At 41.2% G+C, this 12,482-nt stretch overlaps 1 protein-coding gene across 6 annotated transcripts in view; it reads left to right on the top strand.

Moving 5' to 3' along the window:
- Positions 1 to 12,482, top strand: part of VPS13D (vacuolar protein sorting 13 homolog D) — a 237,818-nt gene that overhangs the window by 143,734 nt on the left and 81,602 nt on the right. For all 6 annotated transcript variants that reach the window (XM_041765973.1, XM_041765972.1, XM_041765971.1 and 3 more), the window contains one exon: positions 1,515 to 1,663. In XM_041765973.1, coding sequence (XP_041621907.1) covers positions 1,515 to 1,663 — 149 coding nt within the window. The remainder of the gene's footprint in view (positions 1 to 1,514; positions 1,664 to 12,482) is intronic.

Below are 12,482 nucleotides of genomic sequence, written 5' to 3'. Positions count from 1 at the left end.
CTACTTGACTCTTTGGAGAGGGGAGTGAGAGAAGCTCTTGGAAACCCTCCATGTTCCAACAGTCACTACAGAAATCATGTAGCTTTTGTTTCTGTATTTTAGTTTCCTCCTCATCACCTTTGTAAGATTGAATATAGAGCTTAGAAAGAAGTCGGTAATACTTAGTCTTTTGAAGACTAAATTGCATACTAAGCCTAAAGACATGGTAATGTGGACTTGTACATTTATATGCCCACATGGGCTAGAGAAAAAAAAAAGTCACTGGGGGACATGTGTGCATATGTATATACTTACACACCATGCAAGAAAAATAATTTTGCTCTTTAACTCAGACGTAGAATTTAAACGTTAAGTGTATTTGGAATCAAGAGCAAGATCCTGTCTGCTTAAGACTGTGTTTTCCACTTTGGGTTGGAACACTGGTGTTTTTTTGTATTCAGATAGCCAGTTGAGGGTCTGCCTGCCGGGTAGCCAGTCTGTTTTGGCACCTTCCTGGGAAGTTTTACTTTAAATTTTACTGGACGTGCTTTTCTTGTAAGTTGCTCTAAATAAATTTCTTACCAAGTATTGTATAGTTGATTTAGATGTTTGTAAGCTCCTGGCCTGTCTTTTCCTGGAGCATCTCTTCCACTTTCTCTGGCCGTTTCCGTTCCCTGAATACAGATAGGCAGGTCTCTGTGGCAGTAACATTTTCTAAAACCTAGTCCCTTGTTTTCTATAAATAGAACCATAATAGCTTATAGTATACATGGTTTGTTTGTTAGGCAGACCTGTACAGTCTCCTTGGTTTTATTTCGAAGGCACATAAAGCCAAGTGAAAATGGCTGACCAGAGGGTGTGGGCACAGGAGCAAGTGAAAGAGCACATTGCCATGTGCCAGCCCGTGGTACTCCTTTTCACTTACGAGGAGTAAAAAAAATCTGCCTTGACTGTGCTGCTTTCCCAAATGCCCACCATTTGGGAAAGAGGGTGCTTATTGTCGTGACGTCAGTGCTTTATAGCCTGCAGCCTGTTTTTTTTAAAGGCATTCTGTTTCACTCAGATGCGTTATTTAATTGGTCATGTTCATTATGATTCAGTTAAACTCTACTCCAATGGATGATATTTGGGTATCGTCTTATGAAATAAATGCAGGGAAAAAAAAAAAAAAAGAAAGAAATGCAGATAATCTGGGTCACTGATGATAAGCGTAACAGCAGGGTTTTAGAAAACTCATTGCCAGCAAACACACCCATGACCTCTGGCTTCCCCACCTGCATGATTTTTTCCAAAGATGAGATCTGCCAGATGGTAGAGAGTCACAAATCAAAAGATTAGGCTGTTGTACTTTTTGATAAGCAACATGAAACAGATCTCTTTTGCAAAGAAATGGCATCAGGATACCATACGTATTACCAAATCCTGAAAAACTAAACTTAGAGAGATGTGTACATTTTCTAGGAATTTTTTTCAATGTTAGCATTTGAATCGTGAGACTTCAGGAGATTTTTTTCACAATTTTACTCTTGTACTAGAGGTGGAAAAGTATGATGAAAACCTCCATGAAAAGACGGTTGAGCAAGGTGGAACACCAATTCGATACTACTTTGAAAATCTCAAAATCAGCATTCCCCAGATCAAGCTGAGTGTGTTCACTTCCAACAAGCTACCATTGGATCTTAAGGTAAGCTGATATCTGGATAAGTTATTTAAATGACTTTCCCTGCAAGAGAATAAGTGTGTTTACTATTTGCTTTTTCTGTCCAGGATCATCGCTTATGGCAGACATTTTTATAGGTTTCCCTTCTTGAAGGTTTGACATATACATACCATATATACATGCGTATACACACATATACGTATACGTACTTTTTAGAAAATATTTAAGTAAGACTGCTAAAGATTGAGGAGTAATGAGAGTAAGCAGAATCACATAAAACTCATCTGCCATCTTCTTAGCTCTTGACTTATTAGCTCAGTGAGGTAAGAGCCTACTTTCCTAGGGCCACTACCAGATTCCGGAGAAAAGCTACAACCAAGAAAATACCTTCCTTCTGTGCCCAAGACCTGCCTGCCCTCCTAGTTCTCTCCTCGTCAGTATCTATCTCTTTGTGAATGGTTGACACTAGAAATGTCAGCCATCTTCAAGGAACATACTGGCCACGTACCACTGAGGTGTGACCTCACATACCACCATGATCAGAATGTGACGTGCCTGCAGATCATCCTGGTCCTCACTTGGCAGATACAGCCTGAATTCTGTCTTCATTTGCTGTAATAAGATCTATTTTAATGAAGGGATGGGGCTGGGATTCAAATGCAAGCCTATGTGACTGTGCTATATACTATACCGTATATTATCTACCCCCTAGAAGGTAAGGCATCAGAGAATTTTAGAGCTGTAAGAGTCCTCAGTGATCCCCTTGCTCAGTGAACAAGCCTGTTGGCGTTCAAAGCATTCTTTAACTCAGGCCTGTGTAGATAGGCCATGATGGGAGCAGGAATAGGCCCCAGGTGGTTGTTTGAAAGTCTTTTCTTAGACTGAGTCTAAATCTGCCTCGCTGCAGCTCAGACCTATTGCTTCCAGTTCTTTTCCTTTGTTGACCTTGAAGATGGTTGTCAAGGCATTCATCCCCCTACTAACCACCAGCCCAGGACGTGTCCACTGCCTCACCCTGCCTCCTTTCAGATGCTGCATGATGGCCTCTCTTCTGAACAGGGATAACTACAGACCTGAAAAAAAAAAATAATAAGTGTGGAGTCATATAAATTCAGATGCCTACCGGGATTATGCTAGCAATGTAGCAAGTGAAGCAGTACTGTGGGGACCGTTGCATGTCGGCTTTGCTCACTTCACCTGAAGGGGCAGCTTCAGCTCAGGTCCTGTCAGTTGCTGTCTCACAGGGTAACATGAACCCAGTGTTGCTGGATCTTCAGATTTTTCAAGTGAAGCCGGAAATCTGGACTTTTATGTGGAATCTACTGGTTTTGAAATGTTGGCCACCAGTTTGAGTTGTTTTCTTTAAAAACCTTTTGGGTCTAACAAAACACATGTGCGGGCCTCCTGTGGCGCGTGGTTTGCCAACTCACAACTTCTAAAGTAGACCTGTAGGTAATGAGCCAGTAGTCTGGTGAACACCAGATCATACTAGATTGGGATGGAGCAAGAGCGACTGCTTCATTTTGGTGGCACGCTGGGGATGAGCAATCAGGAGTGCCGGTTGGGACCAGAGGAGCAGGAATTGCTTTGCAACCATCCCGAGAACAGTGCCGTGTGCCCTTTCCAACAGACTCTGCTGTCTGCTTGATTGGCTTTAATTTCATGTTTCCCAGGAGACTAAAGATACTTATAATTAGCATGGGAGTGGGGGGAAAACCATGGGAAAACCACTATCTTGCTAATATCCACAAGTATCCACTTGACTTATGTGACCCCTTGGAATGGGTTTGTTTGATAAAGTATATATTCCCCCAGAACACTTGGCACTCACCCAACAAACCAATGTTAAGCATTTCCTGAGAGTTAAGGACTTCTTGTTTTTTAAATCATCTTACTTAGAAACACAGACACCTAACTATTCCTTTCAAATTGCTCCCAGCAGAAAACTTTCCCCCAGACTGACAAATGCAATATGATTTCCTACAGTTGAAGTAGCTCCAGACCCCCAGTTATATGGTACCGATGCTTGCATGTACGCTCTGCGAACAATAAACTGGGAATCCGTTAAGTCGAATGTTTCACTTGGCATTGTACCGAAGGAACATTTTGAAGGCATTTTCAAATGATCATTAAATAAATCCAGTGGAACAGCCGTGTCTTGAGGCGTGCGGCGGGGGGCACCCCGAATGGGGCACATTAATGTTTCAGGCAGGGTGCTGGGAATTGGGACTTCAGAGTTAAATTCTAAGCTTGTGGAAGTCACCATTTCACCGTGTCTCGAGTTCTCCTAGTGGAGTCTGGGGCTCATAAAATAATGTCATTTATTCAAAGAGTTTCCTAACAGAGTAATATCCCTTTATTAGTAGCTCTTAGGAAGAGCAATATGCTCTTTGAGATGAATATGTAATGGCTAAAAGTATGTGCTTAGGGAATGGAGTGCTATCCCAGAGCAGGAATCGCAAGAGTCTGACTAAAAGGTAACCATGTCTTTGGTATTGAAGGAATAATTATCTTGATTCTCTTGACTGCAGGCCAGAAGTGAGGCTGTCAGAAGTCTCAGAGGGAAGTCTCTTCAGGTTTACACTGAGGGTACATTATTGCCAGATATAGTGTCTGTTCAGAAGGACTCAGAGCAGTTTCCCATCTGCTATCTCGATTGGATTCCTTCCTCTGTGATGGGAGAAGGGGGAGATAATAGTTCCATTTCACAAATGCAGAGACATTCCTCCTCCTCCCCCCCCCCCCCCCCCCCCATTATTCTCCCAGGCGCGCATGTTAGAGACTAGCAGGGTAAGATAGAAAAAACGCCAGGTAGCTTATATGTACTTTGGGGTTTTTTTTGAAAGATCAAAAGAAGCCAGGAGCCTTTAAAAGGTTTCACGAGGTGGCCTACAGCAGTCCTTTTCCCATTTAGAGCATTGGGGTATTACAAAAGAAGGGCTTTAATTGAGCAATCTAGTTTGGAAGAAAACCCACATTTTAATGGTCAGAGAGCAAGAGGGTGGGGGTGAGGGGGAATTTCAAACAAAGACACTATTTAAAAAGCCTAAAACTGTCTTCTCAAAGGCTTGAAATAATTTGTTGGGAAACTTCAGACCCTTTACTTTTTTCCTCCCCTCCCTAAATAAAAACCAGATTTGTTAAAAGGAAAAAAGATCCAGTATTGTTAATTGTATTTCAGAAAGTGCCAGAGAGGGAAATATCCCTGTAGTTTTAAACACTGTCCCAGGAGGGAAATGGGCAAATACCCTGCTTCACATAAACAGTCTCTATGTACCATAAATAAACCTTTAAAGAATGAATTCCAGACAGTTCTGTTTAGTGCAGGATAAACTAAGAAAGGAAAGGACGTGGCCCAGGGACTGGCTTGTGATCTGAGACCTTATGGCATATGGACAGGTATTTCTTCTTTCAGCTCTCTATAAAGTTTCTGGAAAACTTCAGTGGTTTTCATCTGGTAGAGGTAGGACTAGACAGTTTCCTAGTTGTATTAGGAACTCCTGAGCACAGATTGCTTTCTCTAGAATCTGTATAACAGGAAGCTGTCTGCCACTTGAATAAATAAGCATCAACTTTGTATACTACTGTATTTGATTAGTCATTTAGTTACTACAGGAAAAAAGTCCTGCTTATAGCTCTTTCCCTCTCATCTGGTCTACTTGGACTGACCAGAACAACCTGAAGGTGGCAGAGTGATTCACCCCCAAAGGCTGGATCTCCACTCTTGGCAACTGTGGGAGGCCCACAAGCAGTAAAGGACAAGGTGGAGATCATTTTTACCAAAGGGCCGGAGTATCTCCTTGGAAGTACATTAGCCATTCAGAAAGGGGACAGTGTCTCTCGTGAGGGCTTTGACAACTTGGTAGGGGCTTCTGAGTCTTGCTGTGTATGGTTCCTTTTCTTCGGTATTTCGTTGCAATGAGGAAGCTGGGCTAAAAAACCTTTTGCCTTAAGCCTTTGTTTGGATCTCATTTCCTCTCCTCTGAGAAGAAAGTAATACTCAGAGTTGTGCTGGCAAAACAAACTGCTCAGCTGATGTCAGTACCTCTCCCGGCTGTTTACTGTATGGCTCGAAGCAGAGGAGTTCAGCTGACCAGGCCTCACCTCAGTTTCTCCTGTCACCGCCACGTGGATGGGTGCAGCATGCATGAATGAATAGCAGAAGGTTTTTTAGGGGAACAGTATCATCCTCCATCCTGGTCTTTACGCTTCCCACCTGATGGGTGGGTACTGTAGTGAAAATGAGCACTTTCGAGCCTAAAACTTCCCAGTAACTGACTGCATGAGTGTAGGTCATCCACTTAACATTTCTCTGGTTTTGGGATCCCTGGGTGGCGCAGCGGTTTAGCGCCTGCCTTTGGCCCAGGGCGCGATCCTGGAGACCTGGGATCGAATCCCACGTCGGGCTCCCGGTGCATGGAGCCTACTTCTCCCTCTGCCTATGTCTCTGCCTTTCTCTCTCTCTCTCTCTCTCTCTCTCTCTCTCTCTCTGTGTGTGTGACTATCATAAATAAATAAAAATTAAAAAAAAATAAAAAAAAAACATTTCTCTGGTTTTCTTAAAAAAAAAATTTCTCTGGTTTTCTTTATTTTCAAAGTGAGAGTGTTGGGCTGAATTACTGTGTTAGGCTGAATTAACCTAAGAATACTCTTAATCTCACATTCTTTAGTGGGAGGTTACTAGTGACTCCCCAAGGGCCCAGATCCAGGGCCTTTTTTCTATAGGGTCCTCTGCCATATTCGGTGTTGCTGACTCCCCATTCCTTTCTGGTTCTCCCCTTATTCTTCTGTTTGTTTCTTTGTCTTCACAGCTTTCTTTTCCTCTACTTCTCCTGACCCATCTGTTTAGGGGTCATTTTTTCCTCTCTGAACCACACCATCTGGTCATATCCCCTTGCCCGTTTTAAAAATCATATTATTGATCTTTTACCACCTGTAATTTTAGAAGCTCTTTATATACTGTTGGTCTTTGATATGAGTTGCAAAGTTTCTTTCTTCAGCTTTTCAATTGGCTTTTTACTTTTGATGTATGTGTGAACCACATGAAAGCCTTTTATTTTTATGTCATCAAATTTACCAGTCCTTTGCCTGTTTGAATCTGTATTTGAGTTCTCAAAAAAGTTTCCCCATTCTCTGGTTTTAAAACATCCCATCTATATTTTCTTCAGTTATAACAATCTCATTTCAATAAAAGATGCTCTTGTCCCAAAAAAGAATTTAAGGCAGCCTCTGAAAATGCATGCTAAAAGATGAAAAAATAAGGGAGAAAATAGAAAGTGCATGAAGTTGCGCAGGAGGTTTTACTATAAAGACATTTTGATTCACTGGGGAGTGTATAGGTGTTTTGGTTAGTGCTGTTAGACCAACTAGATAGCCAATTGGAAAAATACAAAATTAAATTTGTTACTTATATCCTAAGGAGAGATTCCATGCGGATCAAAGATTTACTAACATTAGCATAAAAAAGTATTTTCACATTCAAAGAAGAAGAGTATTTTGTGTGCTGTCTAAAATCCTTAAGAGATCAATCTTATTAAACAAAAATATAATTGGAAAATAGACCATATCCAGAAATTGTTAACTGGTTTATAGTGGAGCCAGACTAGCTGAGAATTGCAAGAAAGGCTTGATAGAAAAAAAACCCCAAAGGTCTGTTTGAAAGTGCTGGAAATCTACCAGGACATCTAGGACTTGAGGGTCCAAGATTTATGTGAGGAAGGAAACTCAATAAATTGAGCCCAACATTTGCTTTGCTTTTATTCTTGAGATAATCTTAATCTATAAGTGGCATTCGGAGAAATGCAGAGAAGTTAAGCAGAAGGCAGCTGCCAAAGGCAGAGAGTCTGAGTAAGGCTCTTGGCAGTCTCATGGGGCTGGCATAGCAAACATTAGCTACTAAGAGAGCTGGTAATCGAAAGAGGGGCTAATATCTTACAGAGAAAGGACAGGCAGGAAAGAGCCCCTAGTAGTCTGAGCTGCTGTATATTTTGAGGCAGGTGCCAATTTCTAGGTAACCTAGTCTGAGAGAGGCCAAGATGAAAGTGGCAGTCAAGAGGCAGGAAAACAAAGTAGACCTTCTAGCAGTTTTCTGGTGCTGGGGAGTTAAAAGTGGAGGAATGGACCACTGATACTATATGAGGCCTTATAAAGACTAAAATAGACCAGGAGTTACAAAGACTGAAATCTAGCCTTGAGAAAGCCCAAATCCTGATTGGATGAAACCTCTTTTACTGCCTGCTAGAAACTAAAGACTCGTCCATAGTATCTAAAAGTTTTCATAGAAAATGCTACATTCAGTCACAGATTACAGGGCCTACCAAGAGAGGAGACCAAGATTAAAAACAGACACTAGAAGCAGACCCACAGATAACCCAAAAGTTGGCATTATCAAACACAGAATTTTAAAGAATAAATGTAAGTGTGCTCAAGAAGTTTACCAGAAAACTATAATTTATATATATGTATGTATGTATGCGTGTGTGTGTGTGTGTGTGTGTATGTGTGTGTGTGTGTGTGTGTGTGTGTGTAAAAGATTTTATTTATTTATTCATGAGAGACACACACAGAGAGAGGCAGAGACACAGGCAGAGGGAGAAGCAGGCTCCATGCAGGGAGCCCGACGTGGGACTCGATCCCGGGTCTCCAGGATCGCACCCTGGGCTGAAGGCGGCGCTAAACCACTGAGCCACCCTGGCTGCCCTATAATTTATATTTTGAAAATAACCAAATAAGGGAAATTTATAGACCAGAATTTTTTCATGAACATACAAGTAAAAAATCTAAACAAAATATTAACAAATTAAATACAGCAAAGTAGAAGAAGGAAAATATAATTAAAATGGATTCCAGGAATGCAAATATAAGTATTTTCAAATAAATTATGTAATTTACCACATCAATAAAATGAAAAGAAGAAAAAATATGGTTATCTCAACAGTTGCACTAAAGCCTTTTGAGAAAATTCAGCATCTATTTATGATAACTCAGCAAGCAAATAATAGAAGGGAACTGCCTTAACCAGATAAAGTATATCTATGAAAAAGCTATAGCAAACATACTCAGTGGTGATATATTGAAAGCAGGGAAGGTATCCATTATCACCACTTTTGTTCACTGTCATACTGGAGATCCTAGTCAGTGAAATAAGGCTGGAAAAATTACAGAAGAAATAAAAGAAATAAATTGTATAAGAACTGGACAGGAAAATGAAAACTTTCTTTACAGAGAACATGAATATGTACTTAGAAAAATCTAAAAGAATATACAGATAAATTATTATCTGAATGAATAAGTAAATTTACAAAGGTCACTGGACATAGTGTACAAAAATCAATTGTATTTCTACACGTCAGCAACAATTATGAAGAAAAAGGAAAATTTGCAGGATCTAGTTTACGAAAGAGTTAAGAAAACATCAAATGTAATATTTTTATCTATTGCTGTGTGACAAACTACTCTAAAACCTAGTGGTTCAGAACAGTCACTTTATTTGTTCACAGTTCGATGGGTCAGCGATATAGGCTGGACTCTGTTGAATGCTGCTTCTGCTGGACTCACCTGTGGTTATTCATCTGGCAGTCGACTGAGATTGACTGGTACATGATGACCGTACTCACATGTCAAGTGTTAGGTGTTGGCTGTCAAAAGAACCTCCTTGCACGTGGTCTCTCAGCTTCTTCACATGCTGGAAGTGGCGAAAAGGGCAGAACATGAGCTCCAAGGCTCCTGAGGCCTAGGCTCAGCAGTCACACAGTGTTACTTCCACGCATTTTCTTGGTTGAAGCAAATTACAAGGTCAACACAGATGAAATAGTCTCCACTAATGGTACAGGATGTAAAGAAGATATGGCCATTTTTTTTTAAATTTTTTTTTTAAATTTATTTATGATAGTCACAGAGAGAGAGAGAGAGAGAGAGAGAGGCAGAGACACAGGCAGAGGGAGAAGCAGGCTCCATGCACTGGGAGCCCGATGTGGGATTCGATCGCGGGTCTCCAGGATCGCGCCCTGGGCCAAAGGCAGGCGCCAAACCGCTGCGCCACCCAGGGATCCCCGATATGGCCATTTTTAATCTACTACAGATACCTAGGAATAAATCCAACAAAGGTGTATATAAGACCTTTGCATGAAAAACAATGTAACATTAAGAGAAAAGAGAACTAAATAGATAAGGGGACATACCACATTGATAAGTTGAAAGATTTAATACTGTGAAGTTGGCATTTCTCCTCAAATTAGTCTATAGATTCAGTGAAATCTTGATGAAAATTCCAACAACTTTTTGTGGCAGATTGACAAACTGGTTCTAAAATTTATTTGAAAATGAAAAGTGCAAAGAATAACCAGGGTAATCCTGGGGCGGGGAGAAAAGAACAAGGTTGGAGAGCTTATACTATTAGATTTCAAAACTCGTTACAAAACTACAGTAATTAAGACAGTGTGGTATTGGTAGAAGACAGGACAAAATGGAACACAAAAGGGAATCCAGGGATGCCTGGGTGGCTCAGCGGTTGAGCATCTGCCTTTGGCTCAGGTTGTGATTCTGGGGTCCTGGGATCGAGTCCTGCATCAGACTCCCCTCAGGGAGCCTGTTTCTTCCTCTGCCTGAGTCTCTGCTTCTCTCTCTGTGTCTTTCTGAATAAATAAATAAAATCTTAAAAACAAAAGGGGGGGGGGAATCCAGAAACAGACACATAAATTCAGTTACTCAACTTATGACAAAATTTATACCACACTGCAGTAGGGGAGAGGGTGATCATTTTAGTGAACATTACTTAGGTAATTAGATACCCATCTGGAAAAAAAAAAAGGATCTTTATTTCTGCTTCACAGCATATAAAAAAAATCAAATCCACATAGATTATAGATTTAAATGTGAAAAGTAAAACAATAAAAAAAATTTTTAGTAAGCACAGGTTGTACCTTTCTGACCTTGGTGTAGATAATAATTTAACCAGGAAACAAAACTCTTTTCCTAAAGGAAAAGATTGGTAAGTTGGATTTCATTAAAACAGAATTCTGATCATCAAAAAACACTATTTAAAGAGTAATAAATCACAGAATGGGGGATCCCTGGGTGGCGCAGTGGTTTGGCGCCTGCCTTTGGCCCAGGGCGCGATCCTGGAGACCCGGGATCGAATCCCACATCAGGCTTCCGGTGCATGGAGCCTGCTTCTCCCTCCGCCTGTGTCTCTGCCTCTCTCTCTCTCTCTCTCTCTGTGACTATCATAAATAAATAAAAAACAAAACAAAACAAAAAACGCCTACAGAGCAATAAGAAAAGAATAGACAACCCACTACAAAAATGAGCAAAAGACTTGGGTAGAGACTTCACAAAAATGGATATCCAAATGGCCAATATGAGTGCCTCATCTCATGCTTCACCGGGAAAATGGAAATTAAAACCACACTGAGATACCATTATACATCCATCAGAATATTTGTCTTTTAAAAGGCTGTCTAGGGCAGCCCTGGTGGCACAGCGGTTTAGCGCCGCCTGCAGCCCAGGGCGTGATCCTGGAGACCTGGGATCGAGTCGCACATTGGGCTCCTTGCAGGGAGCCTGCTTCTCCCTCTGCTTCTCTCTTTTTTTTTTTTTTTTTAATTTTTTATTTTTTTTTTATTTTTTATTTATGATAGGCACACAGTGAGAGAGAGAGAGGCAGAGACATAGGCAGAGGGAGAAGCAGGCTCCATGCGCCGGGAGCCTGATGTGGGATTCGATCCCGGGTCTCCAGGATCGCGCCCTGAGCCAAAGGCAGGCGCCAAACCGCTGTGCCACCCAGGGATCCCTCCCTCTGCTTCTCTCTCTCTCTCTCTCTCTCTCTCTGTGTCTCTCATGAATAAATAAATAAAATCTTAAAAAATAAATAAATAAAAGGCTGTCTATACCGAGTGTTGAGAAGGTAGAACAACAGGAAATTTCATAGACTGCCAGAGAGAGCGTAAACCAGTTCAGCTGCTGAGAATGACTGTTAGGCAGTACTGTGTATACAAGGAATGAATGTGTACAGTCTTTGTGACACAGCAGCTCCACTCCCAGGTATATATTCAAGAAAAGTGTGTACAAATGGGCCCCCAAAGACATGTCTGTGAATGTTTGTAGCAGCATTATTCATAATAGCACAAAACTTGAAACAGCATGATTGTTCAACAACATGGCCTAATAAACTGTGTTTTATTCATATATTGGAACTAAAAATGAAAATTAAGCAACTGCAGCTATATGTAACACCCAGAGTACGTACTGATGGTTTCCTTTATAGAGCATTCAAAGCAGGCGGTAGAGGTCAGGATAGTGGTTACCCTAGGGAGGAGGGAGAAGTACCTGGGAGGCCACGGTTGGGGAGGGGAGTGCTTCCTAGATGGGAGTAATCATTTACTCTCTGTCTCCCAGGTGATGGTTACATGGTGGTTGTGTTCACTTTGGGGAAAAAACCATTGAGCTCTACGTTTGGTTAGCACACCTTTCTTTTTCTTTTTCTTTTTCTTTTTCTTTTCTTTCTTTTTTCTTTTTTTAGAGGAAAGAACAGAGAGACTATTTTTTTTTTTTTAAGATTTTATTTATTTATTTATTCATGAGAGACACACAGAGAGAGAGAGGCAGAGACACAGGCAGAGGGAGAAGCAGGCTCCATGCAGGAAGCCCAACTTGGGACTCGATCCTGGATCTCCAGGATCACGCCCTGGGCTGAAGGCGGCGCTAAACCGCTGAGCCACCGGGGCTGCCCTAGCACACTTTTCTATATGTGTGGTAACTTCAGTCAAAAAAACTAAAGCACAACATGTATACAGAATAGACCGGAAATAATTATGCGGTGAAGTTGATAGTGTTTATTTCTATG

The sequence above is a fragment of the Vulpes lagopus genome, chromosome 8 (genome assembly GCF_018345385.1).
Source record: "Vulpes lagopus strain Blue_001 chromosome 8, ASM1834538v1, whole genome shotgun sequence".
NCBI classification, from domain to species: Eukaryota; Metazoa; Chordata; class Mammalia; order Carnivora; family Canidae; genus Vulpes; species Vulpes lagopus.
The sequence above is the reverse complement of the archived record's forward strand: the minus strand, read 5'-3'. Positions and strand labels throughout refer to the sequence as shown.